This window comes from Cynocephalus volans, chromosome 3 (assembly GCF_027409185.1).
Source record: "Cynocephalus volans isolate mCynVol1 chromosome 3, mCynVol1.pri, whole genome shotgun sequence".
Taxonomy (NCBI): Eukaryota; Metazoa; Chordata; class Mammalia; order Dermoptera; family Cynocephalidae; genus Cynocephalus; species Cynocephalus volans.
The window spans coordinates 102,343,648-102,363,344 of NC_084462.1; the positions used below are offsets into that span (position 1 = coordinate 102,343,648).

The 19,697-nt window shown below is 40.1% G+C and overlaps 1 protein-coding gene across 1 annotated transcript in view; it reads right to left on the minus strand.

The window, feature by feature from the left end:
- Positions 1-19,697, minus strand: part of FMN1 (formin 1) — a 352,992-nt gene that overhangs the window by 13,152 nt on the left and 320,143 nt on the right. Inside the window, exons 15-16 of the mRNA XM_063091447.1 lie at positions 15,729-15,780; positions 10,798-10,947 (exon numbers count right to left, since the gene is read on the minus strand). Coding sequence (XP_062947517.1) covers positions 10,798-10,947; positions 15,729-15,780 — 202 coding nt within the window. The remainder of the gene's footprint in view (positions 1-10,797; positions 10,948-15,728; positions 15,781-19,697) is intronic.

Sequence of the window (19,697 nt, forward strand, 5' to 3'; positions counted from 1 at the left end):
CCTAGAGTCCTTTGGATGGCAGATAAGGTTTTTGTGTGATGGAAAAGGTATTGGCACCTACTGTAGATCACACCTGTAAAAGAAAGGACTTGCCGGTCTGACTACATAATATCAGTTGGCTTTACCAATCATTATTAGGGACAGCTTCTCCCATAAACAAATGATACTTTTTTGGTTTCAGAAGCCGCAAAGATGAAATAGCAACTTGCTTTTCACTTCTTTGCCATGATCTCCTTGCAGCCTTGAATTAAGTAGCATCAGGCAAAGGTACAAGGAATAACATATAGACTCTGGGGAGGTGTGAAAGTGGCTCCTTGCTTCAGAAAGCTCAATATCACATGGTTTATGCCGCTTTAGACAGAGAAGACCAGGGGCAACATTTTGATGATTTCCTCATTAGGATTACCTGAAGCATAGATTAACATCCTTAGGGCTTTTTAAATGTGTTTTTCAAAGCACATGGCTATGTCCGCCTATCCCTCCAGACATTGCCTAGTAGCATGATTGTCAGAAGTAAGGCTCTGTCTACTCTTTGGAGTTCATTGGGTTCTTTACAGACTCCTCATGTCTCCACAAGGTACTGTCCCCAGGTTCCCTGAGTCGAGTTGTTTCTCCATAGCCAGGGGAAAAGGGGCTAATGTCCAGCTTTGGCTCTAAATAAGGAAGTGCAATCAAGGAGACCTGCCAGGGCTGTGAGGACCACTCTTTCCTCTATCCTTCCTGACAACGTTCACTCACGAGGTATTTCTGAATTCTTGATATAACTACTGCACATGGTCAACAGTTATGAAAGTCAATGAAATAAGGAAAGTCACTCTCCACTGTTGGTAAAAAGAAAAAGAAAAAAGACCAAACTCATTAACTCCTCAATGTAAAGGGGAATTTCTTCCTCAGTGCAGCAGCCAGTGAAATCATCATTGACTCGTCTATGTGGAATATTTCCAAAGGGTAAGAAAATAAAACTCAGAGAAAAAAGCCATAGACAATATGAAATAATGGGTAACCCAAAATTCACTTATCTCAGGCAGCCAACAGGGTCACATATTTAGATAGACACATACCCTTCTATGCCCATTCTTTCTTCAGAGTCTGACCCTTAACTTTGACCACCCCTGTACCTCCTAAACCCCAGGTCAGTCTCACTAGCAGCCATAGTCAGACAGACCAGCAGGAAAGTAATACAGGTTTCAAGCTTAGAAGACTTAACTCCTAACACATCAGATCTAGCCTTTAGAAGTTATTCCATGATAAATTAGTCTACCACTTCTACTTCTTAAATTTTTCTTACTCTATTCCTAAGTAAGATATTTTTCTATTTACAGGTAAGAGGGTCCTCTTAGAGACTACACAAATCCGCCACTTCATAGTTTTCATGGGCTATCACTGGTAGTGCCCAAACACACTTTGACTTCAAGTGATTAACTGCAGAACAAAGGCCACTTCCCTTTGCAGAGCTTCCCCCTCAGGCCACAAGGGTGGGGAGGGGGGGCCTGGACTTGCCCTGGAATGCATGATCAGTTAAAGCCAATCACTCTGCACTTGGTAGACATAACACCCCAAGCCGACCCAGCGATTTAGGTGCAGAGTGAAAGGTAACAGCACTGCATTTCCTCATTCAGGGAGAGGCATCTGGGAGAAAGCTTGGAAACTGAAGTCCGCCGTGTGTCATAAATCTGCACATTTAATTGAAATGCACAGCTAGTCTTTGGAAGACACTTCCAATCCTGATAAGGAAGACGTGTGTGTGCTTGCAGATGCCAACTACCCCCTTTTTTGGGGTTTTGAAACCTGTACCACCTACCAAGTCTTACCAAAAACTAGAACTGATCAGAGCCTGTTTGCACGGGTGACTAAAACAAAAGGGTGAGGAAACAGGACAGATTGTCTGGGAGCAGGGAGCCTCCCTGGCGCCCCTCAAATCATACTACCCAGGCAGCCCCCTGTTGCATCTCTGCCCAAGGCGGGAGCTGTCAGGAGTCCTACAGATAAGTAATTTAGAAATACTCTAGCTGAATGAAGGAGATTTACTTTGGGTTTCCATTGCTCTCTGCCAAACTAGAGAAATAGAGTGTGGACAGATGCTCTCTAAGGTTCCGATTTGGGCTCCAAAGAGGTTTCAGGCTTGGCACAGCCACAAATCTCAAGGATCTTCACTTCCTTGTTTTTGTTCCACCCCCCCCCCCAGGGTTTTTTTTTTTTTAAAAACAAATTGAAAGTAATACAGTCAAGAACAGAGACAGTGATTGTTTTACCCCATTAACTAATTTCTCTTGTTCTGAACATGTCTATCCTCTTTAACAAAGCTATTAAGACTTTAGATTCTTAGGCAAAAGCGACCCATATGGGATATATTTGGGGTATTCTACCACCAAAACCCAAATAAATAAGATGTCTCAACTATCAGCAGCAGAAAGCAATTCTTGTAATCAGTTTCAACATGGCAAAAGAAAACAGTGATCATTTATTTGCTCAACAAATATTAATTGAGCACCTATTACCTATAAGGAAATACAAAGTGCTAGAGAGAAAACAAAGTAGTATGAGATACTGCACTTATATTCTAGGGGCCTATAATTTATTTAAGGGAGAAAATGTCTATAACCAAATGAATGAAAAACAAATCATGAAATGCCAAAACTGAAGATACAGCAACTCCCCCAAATTTTGGAGGAAAAATAGCTCACAGAGATTGGAGAAAACTTCAGGGAGATGATGGTATATGATCACTAGACTAAATTCTTCCAGAGTAGAGTCATATATATCACTTGAGACATAATAGATATTTTGGAGTTTGTGTTTAAATCAATATCATAATAGACATTTTTAAAGTATGTATTTAAACTAAGTATTGCGAATTTATATTAACCTGTACGAGATTTTCCTTTAGGAATGGAGGTGTGGGGTGTACATTTTAGCAGACAGCAAGGGTAAGCTAGACGGCAAGTTCAGAGACATAACAGAATACCTAGTAACAAAGGAAGGAAAGCAAAAATGTCCTGTCCAATTTGTACGCTAAACAAAGCACATGCAAAAACATGACAGACAAGGGTGGAACTAGTTAAGAGAAGGATGCACAGAAAAGAGGGCAGTTACTTAGGCTGATCCCAGGAATCACACCTTGTAATTCCTCCAACATGTATTTGAGTTGCCAAGTCCACACCTTTGCAATGTGACCTCCCAGAATGTCCTCAGCCCTTCCTTTTCTAAGTAGCCAAATTCATCTGCTCTGTCAGTGCCCAGCTCATTTCCTACCTAAAACTGCAGGAAATCAAGGTTGGAAGAGACCTTCAAGATCACCTAAGTCCAGTAGATCCTAAACTTGGCTGAATGTAAGAATCAGCAGGGAGATATCCTCCTCTCTCCCACCTTCAAAGCTTGCTGGCATATTCAAATGAGAGACAGGTGAAGCTAAGGCATTTGTTGAGACAACTAAACACAAAATGTGTTCTTGCTCTGCCATCTCTGTAGGGAGCTTCTAAAATCACAGATTCCTGGGCTCTACCCCCGCTGGGATTCTGATTCAGTAGATCTGTTTATATTTTTACAGTGCCTTCCGGGTGATTTGGACCCTCCAGCCTTCCCCCACTGGCTTCTGAATGCCCCCTACCACCCTCTGCTTAGGGTGATCCTGTTTGTGACTAAACATCTTTCCAAAGCCCTCTATAGCTTTCATATTTCCTTGGGATCATTCCTTGCACCAAACCAGCCAGGGCCTTCAATGCTCACTTAAAATCATTTTGACTACATCGTGAAGTTCTTTCTATATCAATAAACATGTATTGGGCACTGTGCTGGAGAATGTACCACAGAAGATGCAACAAAGAAAGGTTTACAGCCTACAGGTGGAAAAAGACACATAAACTGCTCAAATAAGAAGTTGGAATAAATTAAACGTTAAAGGCTAGTGGGAAACACAGCTGTCAGAGACCAGAGGAAAAGGTAGTTCTTCTACTGAGGGGGATTTCAGGAGATTTCTAGAGAAGCTGGTTTTGGAGGTAGTCCTTGAAGGATGACTATATTTTGATCAACAGGAAATAACTGGGACAATATAGTGTGAAGAAATTATCCAACGAGAACACAAGGTAAGAAAGTGCAGGTGTGAGAAGGAATGAGCAGTCATTATGGTGGGTGCAGGGGGATGATGCTGCAGCACACGAGGCTGGAAAGTGAGTTAAGAGCAGGTTCTTGGAGGGTCACGCTGTAGTTTAAGAGAGAATCAGAAAGAGGTCAAGCTTTAGTGTCAAAAAAGACCTGGGTCCTTATCCCCATTCTGTTGATTGTTAGTGAAACTGTGACACTGGCAATTCATTTACTCTCTTGTACTTATCCATGAAATAGCAATAAACCTTTTGAGTGCTGTTGTGAGGACCCAATAAGATAATGAATAAAAGTACCAACCTTGGCTAATTCTCTTACCTTTACTTCTTGAGCAATGGAAAACAACAGAATATGTTGAAATAGATGGATGTGATCTACTTTCTGTTTTAGAAAGATAACTGGATGCAATGTTAAGGGACAGTAAAGAGGAAATAGAAAACCTACAGGCAGAGAGAGAGGATGTTTCAATAATCCAGGTGAGAGATGCTGAAGTCCTGAATTAGGGTGGTGCCACTACAAATACAGGGTAAAGGAGAGTAACCACCGAGGAGGCAAAACTGACAAGAGTCAGCAATAGACGGAAAATAAATCTTATAGCATTAAAGAGTATTTGCATTTCCAGTCTGCCTTTGGCTACTAAGAGGAGGATAGTATTGCAACTGAAATTTAGGGGACCTCAGCTGAGATAGAATAATTTCCACTAGAACATACAGGATAGCAGATGAACGTTGGGCATCCTGTTTAGTGTTCAGTAGGACATTCAGTTCTAAAACTTAGAAAAGAGGTTGGTTCTGGGTAGGAAGATGTGGGAGGGCTCGACAGGTGAAGAGGCAGCAGGTGAAGCTATGAAACTAGCTGGGACTAGCTAGGGAGAAAGTAGAGAGCCAAAAAGAGGTAGAGAGAGCACTGAGATCCGAACCTTGGGAAGGTCCACACTTCAAGAAGATTAGAAAAAGAGGAGCTAATGAGGGAGATGGAGAAGGAGGAGTTACCCTCACAGAAAGAAGCCCAGCACACCGTCAGAGCAATGAGCATTTCAAAATGGAAGAAACATCATCAGTGTCAAAAACGAGCAGTGGCAGAGAGTTAGAAGAAGCCATTTGATTTCACGATTAGGGAACGTAGCCAAGTCGCATTTCTCCCACTCCTTTAGTAGCAGAACAAACAAGACTTTAGCTGGGTGCATGGCTCCCAGCTAAGCCTACATTTCCTGGTCTCCCTTGCACATGGCCATGAGACTACATGCCACCTAATGGGCTAAAGGTGGAAGGGATGTTTGCGCCTTTCGTCTCACCTGTGCCCTCCCCTTCCTGCTGGCAGGAACCTAGCAGCTGCGGTGGTGGACATGACGTGACCTTCTTCGGCCTTGTAAGGACCATGCCTTAAGGATGGCAGCCACAGAGAGAAGAAAACTGGTCCCTGACACCTAAACTCCTTGCACTCAGATTATTAGGCAAGAGAAAACTTCATTTTTCCTTTAAGTAACAGTTATTTGTTATGGCAGCCAAAACTTTATCCTTACTGATATAGGAAGGAGTGTATGGTAAGGAAAAGGAAGCAAAGAAGTGAATATAAACTCTTACTAGAAGCTAGAAGGGAAAGAAAACAAAATGGATTGACAGTTCCAGAGGAAAGAGGGTCAAGAGATGTGTTTAGTTTTTTAAAATCAATTATCCTATAATTCTCACCGTATATTAGTCTAACTCCTCTCATTCATGGCATAATATTAATTTTGCAGAAGTAGCTTTAAATTTAGTGCTTGGGAAATAAGCATGTTTTATTCTTTGTGATTATGATAATTCTGTTTATAAGTTAAGTCTTTGGGGGCAGTTACTTACATGGAACTACTGTATACTTACTGTATACTGCATACTTACATGGAACTGCTTTCGAATGTGACCGAAAAATTAGTTAAGTGTATACAGACCATTTAACTCATAGCAGAGGGCTAGGGAAAAAATGGTTAACTTGTTATAAGTTACCGTAATGAACATGTAAGTATGTGAGTAGGAAAACAAAAATCAATCAATAAAAATTTCAGTTTATGGAGCTTTTTCCGGGAACAACTTTATCATATAAAGAGCAAAATTACTGCAATGTCTACACTGCAATCAATGGCTCCTTTGTGGGTTGAAGGATGGCCTTTCTAAGTCCCTAACTCTTGGTCCTAAAGTGACCTGAGCAATAGGGAGCTCCGAGAACAGCCTTCAGAATAACACCACAACAGATTTGAACTATCTGCTGTCACGGCAATGGTAGTTGCATAATGAACCATAATAGCTGCAAGTAATACACTTAAAACAAAAACCCTGGTTTTTTGGTCCAGCTAAATACCAACAAAGTATCCATTTCCCCATGGTATAAATTATAGCTATGTGGATAATAAAATTCCTTATTTTCATTTCACATAAAATTTACCAAACTTCTTATTCACTCATTACTTACCCATTATGGGTTTTTTAAATGTCACTTTTAAACTTTGCTTTGGCTCAGGGTGAATTATTTGCCCAGACCTTATTCCTGGAGTCATGACTCCCCTAGGCCTTCTTTACCTTCTGCAAAATCATAGCTCATTTTGTGGGTGGTAGTTGTTTGTGTGCATGTGTAGGCATATGCGGGAGCAGTCTTAAGATATTCTAAATAGGGGAATATTATAAGCAAGGTAGCCCAAAGTAATTAAGCAGCAAAACAAAACAAAAACAACAAAACAGAGAATGAGTAAAGAATAGCCAATAAAGGTAGCAGCAAAAATTAGGTTACCTCCATGCAATTATACATATACTTGTATAATTTGTTGATTTAATAGGTGGAAGAAATCTGTGTACCAACAATTCATTAAATATTTGGATATCAAGAGGCACAAATACAAAAGTGCCTGAAAATGTAAAACTGAGGCAAAGCTGCCTCTGAGGATAAAACATAGGCTTGATGAACTATACTGTACCACTAAATGCAATGTTGGCTATAGATGAGCAGAGGAAAATATTTTTTGTGGGTATACTCTCAGTAAAAAATGTGATCTTCAAGATAAACATTAGTGTTATAAGAATTTGGGGGGAGGGTGGGAGACAAGGTAGCTATAGACATTTACCAATTTCAAGAGGGCAATGAAAAATCCCTGCCTCCAAATCTCTCCCCTACTCACCTGCAAGACCTTGGCTTGAAATGCCTTCCAATATCGTCCCTAAATGACCTCAAGAGCAAAGGTGGGCGGCATTAATTCAGAAATGAAATGCACAGTTCCTCAGAAAATTAGAAAAGTAGTTTCTAGATTCACAGAGATCTCAAGCTAGAAGAGATCATAGTCAATATTTAGTTCCTGCTTCATCATCATACATTTTATAGATGTGACAATGGGGTCCCTAGGCAGTAAGTGAGTGGCCTAAGATCACATAGCAAATTAATGAAAGAGTGAAGGATAAAAATGCTGGCTGTTTTGATTCTCTATCTAGAGGTGTTTTTTTTTGTTTGTTTGTTTTTTTAATATGACACTATTGAGCACCGCCTGTACTCAGAAGGGATAAGAGAAGAAACTGGTATGCTTCATTGGGGGATAAGTTTCACTACTGGGGCACACAGTGACAGGGTGGGCCACAGACTGAAAATCTATGTGGTGGGGCTTCTGGATTCGTGCTTGGACACAGAAGTTTGCTCTTTTGCCTGAGACTGGCTTAAATGCCAAGGAAAGTTTAATGGCATTGATATACCATCATATAGTAGATTGCTCTTCCAATGATAGAGCTGATCTGCAGGTAAACCACATTCCCAGTGAAATACTGTGGCTTTTCTACTCAACCACAAGAGTCATGCCTGACACAAGTTTAATGATAGGGTTTATTGTTTATTCACAAGACACAAGAACATTGGTCATTTTTATACAGTCATTTGTGTGTTTAGAGGTTGTTCTGGGTTTTATGAGGAGCACTTGTTACCTTGTTATGGAGATGTATCCATCTCAAATTTGCATTAAACTAGCGTGCATTCATGAAAACCATGCTAAGCAGAAAAAGAAGTAAATCTTCTCTACCACCTAAAGTTAACCTCAAGGGGCCCAAAGTAGTTTTCAACACTTCCATTTCATTGGAAGTAGAGTTTAAACAAAACATCATTTGCGATGGAATCTGTGCCTTTGAAAATACTATTATTGATTCTTAATTTTCTCCCAGTGACTTTTGGGGTCTTAGTTGGCTTTCAAATATATTTAAAAATCAAGTGGGTTCAATTTCTTTTGATGGGATCCCAAACTACAGGCCCACCCCCCAATAATTACAAGCTATCAGGTTTTCATTTGGTTATAAATTTTATTTTTTAGGATATCTTTGTAGTATCTTTGTTAAAGATGTTGTGTTACCTCCTAAGATTTAGTACTGTTGGGATTTACTGGATTTCCAGGAAAAAGTGTAATTGAAAATTATAATACCAAATATCATTAAATAGGCATCAAAACAAAGCAATCATATTGTTTCTCACTTAACTATAATAGAAAAATTCAAGTTAATTTGCTTGTTTTACCATAATGAATATGTGATTCTAACAGTCTAAAAGCTAAAATCCTTTGCAGATGGAGGACAATTTAAACAATCCTCACTTCACAAGAAAACCCTAAATATTAATCAATTTGTTTAACTGGCTGAGCAGTAATATACATAACATGCTGACATTTCTTAACAAGTAGATTTTTCTAAACTAGCTGCTTCCAAAAATATTTTATTAGCCGTCGTTAACTTTCAGAGATGTTGTTTTAGGTTGGAAACCTCAGTGACCCATCTCAAAGAGCATGGCTGGAATGAAGAGACCCCTGAAATTGCTAAATGAGAAGAACTGAAAAGGGTCTCATGAAGTCACGACCCTTTAAAGGAGCTGGTTTATAGAGTGTGAAGCAGACAATTCACTAGCTTCACCCAGGAAGCAACACTGCCAACCCCCGAGAAAGTGTCATTTTGAAGGACAGTTGGATACCACCATCACAGCAGACACACGGTTTGTTTAAATTCTGTAACAAGGAAAACTCCTTAATTTGGAATACAGCTCAGTGTCTTAACAGAAAATTATTAAAAGCAGTTAACTACCCTCTCTGCTGGCTTTCTGATTTCTGTTTCTAGACCATTTTTAGGGTTCTAAGGACAAATTCACTAAGGACTATGCTCAAAATGTGAGGTGCAAATTCTGAAGCAAAAGTCGTGTAGTTGGGGCCCAGAGCTGGGTTTCCCAGCCCGAAGGTGCAGACTTGGAGAGTTGATTGGCCAGCGGCCACCCTGGTGTAGGCAGAGAAGCTCGGCTCTGCCACTTTCACAGGGGAATTTATTCCACAGAAGCTTATTTTATCTTACTTTAAAGGGCTAAATAAGAGACTGCAAGGAAGGGTGATGAGTTGGGTGCCAAGATTTTTAGGATTTTTTCATGTTATTATCAACAACCTATTTTCTTAATAATGTCATTTAACTTTCTCTGCTTCAGTTTATCTACATAATGGATATACTCAGTTTAATTTCCATGTTCCCAAAGAGGTAATGATGGGAAGATGTGCTGACAAACTTTTTTAAAGCTCTCTGACTTCCTTTGAAAGAAGGCTTTTTTAAAAAAAATTCCCTGAGAAAACACTTAGAGACTAAATAATACTAGGCCAAAAATCTCTAAATTTTGATCCCCTTAAAAACAGTGTTTTAAGATAAAACATATTAATGTAGGTTGACTGCATGCGTATAAATATATTACATACGTACATTTTCTTTGACTGCAAAGTGAAGAAAAAAATAATGAATTACCAAATTTCAGGTCTCAATATTAAGTGAAAGATAGACGCTGTAACTAAATAAATCATTTCTCTTACTTCGTAGAATATTTTGTCTCTTTCTACTCTGTTTTGAATGACATTCTTATACATCTGTTTCACAGGAATAGTAGCAAGACCTGTTTGAAGTTTAAATCCATGACACCCTTTACAGAACAGCAGCAACCTGATCACAATGATCAAGCAGAAATGTTTTTTTCCTGATAAATAGGGCCAATCCCAGTCTCTCTCTCTCTCTCTCTCTCTCTCTCTCTCTCTCTCTCTCACACACACACACACACACACACACACACTCTCTCTCTCTCTCTCTCTCTCTCTCTCTCTCTGCCTATATTCACAGCCAAGGTTTTTCTTCTACCCCCAACTAATAAAACCAGGAGGCTGCAGTGAGGCCGAGCGGCACGCAGTTTGATGTCCGCAGCGGGATACGGGGAGGCCGAAGTGGCGCTGTAAATCCAATGCGGGGCTTCAACGCTGTGTGAAGTGTGGCCTGAGTCGCAGAGATTTCCCTTTGATGCAAGCTCAGTATATTAATGGGAAAAGCATTCACTTTTATTTGTCTATACTGTCTGCGACGGCAAAACTGCCTCATTTAGCCTGGGCCAACATGAAAATACACAGAGAAGCAATCTGTTGCAAATTAGCACAACTCCCCTTTCATTTACTAGCTAGTAATTGGAAGGGGTTAAGAAAGTGTAACTTATCAGATCACGTGAGCGTATCTGCTTGTGTGGACAGCCAGCTTTCCCTGAATTTCCCTATCAGCCCTGAGGCAAAAGTCCTTCCTGGATGACCACTTGATCCTAAAGAAAACACTGACGCGTGTGAAATACACACACTTTGTTACGGTTGAGAGGGCAGTTTCCCAGACTCCTGAAGGGGTATTAATGCTTTTATTAGAACCTTACCTTTCTTTCGATATGTTTTTACTCTCCCGTTTCCAAATCGCCTTGAAGTCACTGCAGAACTCGTACCATACCATAAACACGTAGCTGGGGGTGACCTCCTTCTCACCAGACTTTGGCTTCATCCCAAAATATCCTACTGTTGTTTCAAAGCTGCAACAGGTAGGGGGGGAAATGGGGTGAGGTAGAGGGTGAGAAACTGTCAACACCAAAGCCCATCAGGGTGAGGAGAGGGGACACTGAGGGACGTTTCTCACATGTCTATCCTCCAACACAGGAGCCTGGGCATGTAGTGAATACAGCTTATCCTAAGCCTCAGGAAACCTATTTTCCCAAACTGAATTGCCAAAAAACACAACTTTACTGGGGATATTCTTTGGTACATTTTGTCCATATAAAAACAGCATGCGTAATTTCAGAGGGGTATGTAGGTAAAACTTCTTGAGCTTGTTTTCCATCTCAAGTCCATGTCATTTACCTGCTTTTTTTATTTTATGTTTAATGATTACATGTAAGACTGATGATATATTGATTCTGTAGCATTAGCAGTGGTCAGTTAGATAGCTCATGGGGAACAATTAATATTTGAATGTTTCAGGGAGAATCAGGAAAATAAGTTCTATTCTTATTCTGGCATACACTGGTTTGGTAATCTTGAGTCAATCACTCAGCATCTCTATAAGAGACTCTATGATCTTTAAAAGGGCTACATTTGAAAGCTTGATATGATACAAGAATACAAACTATCAATTGCGGGCATAGCAAGGTTTGGATGAAAAACCATCTCTGATCTTGAAAAATGATCTCCAATCTGAACAGAAAAGAACACATGTTTTCCGAATGGATTCCCAGATATCACCAAGGCCACAAAAGCTCAGTGTACCCCAGACTACCTGGGCCTCCCAAGGAGCCCTTCTTGGAGGCACTGCCTTTGCAGCAATTTATAGCTCTGAACTCAATCTTCCCCCACAACCCCTCTCACCCCAAGCCTCACAAGCTCATTTGCCACGAGCAAGAACACTTAAATAAATGGCCCCCTTTTCGAGGGTGTTGGAAACTAATCAAAGCAGGAATGGCTGGCCAGGTTTATTACTCAATGCTCTATCATCTGTTCAGACAGAGTTTTTTTTTGTGGCCATCCTAAATACTGGGCTTCTAATGGAACTCTATTCAATGGTGATTGTAAAACCCTGAAGTCCCGTTACTATTATGGAACATACTTTCATCTCGTTCTCAGTTATTGGGCAATATGTATCTCATAAGATTTTATCACATTTCACAGATGAACTGTTAATTGATTCCATGGCTACGATTAGGCGAGATCCAAGCTGGAGCTGCAGCTCTGAGCCCCATAAATTCTTTGTGCTTCTGTAAATAATAAATCTGTTTTTAATGCAAATTAAAACTACTGGTCAGGGAATTTGGGCTCCCAGTTATTAAAAGACTGGAAGTGCATAAGTGGAGAAGGGCAATAATTGCAGTAATCTCTTAAGGGACTCTCTTATAATTCCAAACATACATATTTTGGAGCAAAACCAGTAATGAAAATAAGCAGCAATGTCCACGCTTGCCCCAAATATAACTCCTAATTCTGTAGCAGTCAAAACACTGATAAAACCAAATATATACTCTATGGCACATACCATTATTTCATTCAAAATGAAAATTATGTTAATTGTAGCATGGGAATATATAAGTAGAGAGTTATGTAACCTATAGGAACAGGCCATGAATTGCCTATAAAGCCACAGGACTTTAGAACTGGAAGGGACTTACAGGTCGACTTATCCAATATTTTCATTTTACAGATGAGAAAACAGAGGCCTGGAAAGACTGAATGACCTCACTCACCCGCAGAGTTAGGCCCAGAACTCAGGCCCTCTGATTCCCTGTGAAATGCTCTTTCTGCTCTGTCCTCCTTTGCTCATGCTCGTTAACATGAGCATTGAAGAAATAAAATAGTCATTTTCTTCGTGTTTCTGCTTTACACACAGTTGCCCTCTGTATCACACATAACATGCATTAACCCCAGCAAGGCACATCACTATTTATTCTTTTTTATGTTCACCTTCTGTACAGATATAACATGTTTATTTGCACATTAATAGAGAAGAAGTCTTTCCCTTTTGGGATTCAGAGGAACTAAGAACCTTCCTATTTTCCAGTAGGACATAGTAAAATTCTAGTCACTGTGCTTCAGGGATCACCCAGATATCTCCGGCATTATTTGGAGTCTAGGTTGTAAGATCAAGATAATGCAAATACTGGTGCAGTTTCAGAACGACAGCATTATTTAGCGGTTATCAGAGAGCTAGAGAAAAGCGCGTTATTGTCTTGGGGGCCTCACTTTCCCCAACTCTAAATGGAAGCTAATCATCATCTGCATTACCTCTGTCCCTGGGGACACGTGAAGCCCTACTTTGCTTACCCTCCCTCAAAGGGGATGTGAAAACTAAAAAAAAAAAAAAAATACCGAATTTCAGCATTTTTTTTCCTATGTGTTTTGGAAACTAAGTCTTTAGAAGACCAAAACAAACAGAAATCCCAGAAGACCGCCTGGCTTCAGCACTCTGCAAATTTTACAAATGTGAAGTTGCTCCGAGGATGTGCCTTATTTGATTTCATTTTTACCCCTTTGTTTGAGAAACAGTTAAGGTCTAGACTACTGTCCTCCCCAGACAAAACTCTCTGCATTTCAAATTCAGTATTGATTCACAGAAGACTAATCGCTGAAAACCTTCTGAATTTTGGGCAAGAAAATTGTTGCTATTTAACAACTGGGAAAATTTTCTCCGATAGACAGGAAGCGAAGGTTCAATCACGCTTTTTGAAATTTCTGCTTGTTGGTGGATAACCCTGAAATAGCTTCTTTTAACTTCAAAAAGATTGATTTCTAATCACATGTTTTGTTTCATACAACTTTTTAAAAATTTCACTCTAAACTATTCCCTGACTCCTTTCCTCTCTGCTATAATTCCTTGTCTGATGTGTATCATTTTAAGTCAGCCAAACATTTTTAAAGTACAGTGATTACATCAAAGAGCCCATAGCAAAGTGAGCTGTTTTACTTTTACGGTGCTGAGATGCCAAAGCAGAACATATCCACTTATTGTTTTATGCATGCCTTCAGAAACTGCTTAGGAAGAGCAAATATTCCTTAGCCTCAGAGTAAATTGTTTCTCTTGAGAATAAAACATAAGAATTTACTAAATCTCACACGAATATTGCAACACTGACCACAACCTCCTTAAAGAGTGTAACCAAACAACTGTGGTTTCTACATTAAAGATGGGATATAACATATTTCATGTATGACATGAAAGCTAGACTACCTTCACCACAAAGCCACGGAAAATGCTGACAACCAAAATTTATGACTCCCTTCAGCATAGCTAATGCACAGCAGTAGCTTCGGCCCCTCTAAAGTGGGCCCCCTTTTCCTTAAGCAAGAGTCTTGAAAAAGTATGAGAGATTTGACATCACCCCGGAAGCTGAATTTCTGTTTGGCCTGATACTGACGTGCCCTTACTAATGGTTTCTTTTGTCCATGCTGAATATGTGTATAACACAGACACACTAGTTTCACGCATTGAGGAGGGAAGCTTAATATGGGGACTAGGTCAACAGAGGGGCACAAAAATCTAAAAACCTAACTATGTCATTGTCTTAGTTTTGAATGATTATCATGATTCAAGAACATGTCTGCACTTAGAAAAGTGCAAGATTTGCCATAACCTTGCTTTCGTCAGCATTTTAATTTTAATGGTAATTACAGTGGGAAGCGGGGCAGACAGCACTGTCCATGGGCTTTCACAATTCTCAGAAACTGAGGCTGGACAGGAGGAAAATGGTTCACTTCTAGAATATTTTCATTTGCATTAAAATTCAAAACAAGGAAACTCTTCTCCTCAAGCATTTGTAAAGCTCACTTTACATGCTGTTTCCGACCCCTGTCTCTCATTTAATTTTCGAATACTTTTAGAATTGGCACCAAAATTTATCGTTCTGCCCTGAATATGAGAATGCCTCAGTATATCCCCACTCACCCTTCTAAGCGGGAAGGAAAGCCAAGTTGACCAACCTGGTCAACTAACAGAAAAGAGAAACCCCTAAGAGATTAGAACAGATGATTACTGGGTTCCTGGGTGGGGTGGACAGTTGCACTCTGGTGTTTATTGAGAGAGGGAAGAGCAAGGAAGAGTGCTGCAGTGAGGCTGAGCAGAAGACCTCTGAGGTCTCTTCCAACTTCTGGGGGAATTTTCCATATATAGAGGCCAGTCCCTTCTCCCCACCTGTCCCTTGTTTACAATATCCTGTAGGATCTGAGGAAAGATACAGTAAGTCTCTTAGGTGTTTGCAATAACTGGTTTAATCTAGCTGTAGTGCTAAGACGGATCAAAAGGTTCCTAATTTCCATGAAGTGGTTCAGGAGCAGAATAATTAACGGAGGAGAGGCAAACAGATTGGAATAGTGTCATGACACATGTGAGACAGCTGAGTCACTTCCAGATGATTCTCTCCTTCCCAAGGGAACATACTCCCATGTGTTGTTACAGGGTTTTCTGTCCCGTTCCTGATTGATCCTGTTGCTCATGGATGCAGAGTCTTAACAGATGGGGCCAACAGAATGGCTAGTCAAACATGATGCAAGTCAAAGAAGCCAGTCACAAAAGGACAGATGCTCTATGACTCCACTTATCCGTGGTACCTAGAGTAGTCAAAATCACAGAGACAGAAAGAGACTTTCTGGTGGTTGCCAAGGGTGGGGGGAGGGGAAAGTGGGGAATTAGTGTTTAATGGGAACACAGTGTCACTTGGGGAAGATGAAAACATTCTGGAAATAGATGGTTGCACAGCAAGTGCATGTACTTCATAATAATAAAAAAGAAATGGCTAGTCAAAGAAAGAATTGGGGCCATATCAGAGCTGCTTACCTTTTCTGTGCATTCTCCAAGTGACTTTCTTCCATCTTATGCTCTTTTTTGGCTATCAAAGAGAAAAAAATCATGACTAAAACTCTTTTCTTCCATCATATCCCTTGCATAATTTACCCACTCATTATCACAACACGTCTGAATTCAGCCCTGGGGACAGCACTGAATTTGTCACATCTACCACCACTGCCTTCTTGATGACCGCTATAGCTAATGGGAGCCACATAATTTGTTTTTTTTCTGGTATACTTTTGAGAGTGAAAGGGAATGATATTAATAATTATACTGGACAAAGAAATAAACTGGAACAATCCTGGGCATATGGGGACATGTGGTAACTCCACTACAACTGTCCTCTCTGTGAGCCTCAGAATGTGCCTGTCACGTTCCCCCTCACTCTAAACACAATACATCCTGTAGCTTCTATAGGACGTCTGCTCAGGTTTGAACAAATTCATGAGAATCCTTGCTTACACTGCCTCCACAGCCATGGGTCCTCTTGGCAGTCTAGGAAAGCCTATCCTTTGTCAGAATAATGTTTTAAAATGTACTGGGGAAAAAAACCCCACACACAACTACTAAGGAAATAATGATACTGTGACACAATTCTGAATCTACAGATCAAGAGCCTGTGTTCTCTAGGTGTTATTTAATCAGGAGGTTTCATCTTTGGGTCGTTCTTTTACTTATTTTCTTTCTAATCAGAAGATAACATTATTATGTGTGGTAATACCACTCTTACACTTTTAAAATGTCCAGAAAAATAGATAAGTCATAACATTATATAAGCCTTAAGATTTCTGTAGTTTAAGGCTACAGTGATATAAAATGAATGAAAAAAACAATCAATCATATCTAGGGTCTCTGTTGTGATATTTCATAAGAGGTATTACAGGATATTAAAACATCATTTTATTAAGTGTGGCTCTGCCACTTACTACATGTGTGACTGTAGGCAAGTTACTCCTGACCAAAGGCTTCGTCATTGCCTCTTCTGTCCTATGAGAATAGCCACAGTGAAGACTATCATATAGCTGTTGTAAGGATTAAACGAGACAATACATGTACAGTGCTTGGCACATAATATGTGCTCAACACATGACATGACAAGCATTATTAGCATGTCGTCATCATATTCATCATTCACCTTAATTTTAATTTTTTCATTTTTTGGCAGCTGGCCGGTATGGGGATCTGAACCCTTGTCCTTGGTGTAATCAGCACCACGTCCTCCCAAGTGAGCTAATTGGCCAGCCCCATCATTGATTTTGTTTTATTATTTATTTATCTTTACAGTTTTTTATTTTTGTTTTTTTATTGAAACATAATTGATTGTACGTATCTGTGGGGTACAATGTTGAATATCAATACCCGTGTGCAATATGTGATGCTCAAATCAGGATAATTAATATGCAACATTACACAACATCGTTGATTTTAAAATGTAACTTTTATCAAGTTGCTCCCCTGCTTGATACCTTCCACCAGCTTGGCTTGCTCTCACCTTGACATAACATTTAAAATCTTTACAATGTCCTAAAGGCCCTGCAAGTCTGCTCCCTATCTCCCGGGTGACATAACCTTCTCCTTCCCACACTCATTCCTTTCCAGCCTCACTGGTGGCTTGCTGTGTGGCTTGAGCACACTGCGTGTGTGCATCTGGGCATCTCTGCACTTGCTGCTCCTCCTTTCTGGACACCCTGCCCACAGTCTCTGCACCACTGCCTCCCCACTTCATTCAGGTCTCAGCGCAAACATCACCTTCTGTGACTCCACTAAATAAAAGACTATCCCTGGCCACTCCTCACCCCTCCCATCACTCTCCTACCTCACCTTTTCCCCACAGCCTCTATCTCCCCGAATGACTAGTCCTCATCTGTATTTATGACAATCAGTTGTAAGCTTCAGGGCAGCAGCAAAGTCATCTGATTCGTTTTCTGCTGGAGCCTTAAAGGTGGAAAAGTGCCTATATGTTAAATAAATTATTTTAGTTTAAAATGCATATACTGGATAAAGCTTGCTTAAAGAGAGGGATTTCAGCTTTTCCAAACACAAAACTTTACATTTAGAATATGAACATAAGCTAAAGAAGATTGTGAGCTAAAAGCTGTACACTATTATCTCTAAATGCAGTAAATTTCAACTAATAAAAATTATTTTGTTTATATTAAAATGATTTGGCTTTGATAAGTGCATCATTGTAGGTCGAGTTAAGTCACAGTTATGACCATCTTTTGCTGTATGACCCCTGCCCCCACAACCAGCTGGAGTAGCTGGGAATCAATCTGATACTAGCCAATCAGATACTGAGAAGTGACCTGTATCTCTCATAGGCTACCAAGTTCCTCAAAATGTGAAGCAAACTAGCGATTTGTTCTTATCCAGTGATTTTAAATTATGTGCATGGCCAAACAGGAGGAAAAATTCCTTTGAGGACCAGGTGATCTTCCCGGAGCACCTCTGCTGTTCTCTGTCACCAGAGGGTTTCTAACTGGCTACTTCTGTGCTGTGCTAAGTAGACTGTGGCCAAGTCATCACTGCATATGAATTCCGTGACAAGAAATGTCCTATTCAAACTGCATTAAGCATCAGATAAGATTTTACAATAGCTCTATAAATATGGTGATTTGGAAAAACAGCATTCAAATGTAAAAAGTGGTATTATTAAGAAGCAATACACACTGCAAAACCTCTGAGGGTTTGGGAAAAAGAGGCTTCAGGAAAATAAGAACCCAGAGATCTCATTTTTTTCTAAGCAAAGGGTCTACGTACAGATAGAAGAGGCAAAGTACAACATAAAAGCTCTACCAGCCTAAAATATTTCTCCTGCCACAACATGTGAAATTTTCAACCACGTCATTATACATTGTAGGTCTTCAAAATGCCCCATCCAAGAAAAACACAAATACATTACCTGGAAAAACAATGTTTAAAGACTGGAGTCATAGGCTGAAATTCTAATATCACCAACAAATATGGTAACCGTGGGCCAAGTATAAGAATCCTAATCTAAAATTCTATCACTACTTTCTCAGTTCTGGAACTGACCATCTTAGTGTGGTTCAGTGAAAAGGGAATGGTAGGGATGTAGGAAGGCCGTGCCCCCATTTTAAGAGTGGGCAGACACTGGCATTTACCAGATCTTCCACTTTTTATAGAGAAGCTAGAAAGGGATATTTAAATAAATGTTCTCAACTTTAAAAAAATGTTTTCCAGCATTCTGTATGACAAAGAGAACATTCCTACTGGCCATACCTGGCTCTGCAATCTCTGATTTCAGCTTTAGTAGCTACTGACATAATGGCAAAGGTGGGCATAGCCTTTCATTCCAAGTGCCAGACCCTATTCTAGGGGCTTGAGATCCACCAGTGACAAAAGCAGGCAAAGGTCCCTGTACAACTTTCATTCTACTTAGAGAAGACAGACAATTAAACCTGAGAGCCATAGGACCAAGTGTAAGGAACTTTTAATAAAGGGTAGCAGAAAAATTCCAAAGCACAGATTAATGCCTATAGAAGGGGACTCTGTGTTGCTGAATTAGGTGTGCTTGGGCAGCCACAGCAGCTAGAACACCCCATATTGGTACTAGGCACAAAAAGGGAGAGTCAATGTTTAAATTGAAGGGCAAGACTTAGATGAAAATTGTCTTTAACCTACAACTTTGACTAGTAGTGACCCTGAATGTACATGTGGGATTTACCTAATCTTCCATTCTACAAAGCCAGATGGAGAGTAGTATTCAGGTACTTCTTTTTTCAATTTAAGTTGTGGCACTTCTAGTGTGGGGTCGTGTAGGAGAAGAGGGTTCTTAGCAGAGTAGGTTTAGAGGGGCTGTCAGATAGTGACACGGCACCAGGGGAGACAGGGACACAACAGACATCCTCCATCTTGTTCTCACTCTCATTCACAAGAAGCTGTCACATTGTCCACAACAAGTTGAACATATTTATTTTGCAAATCAGGGGAATA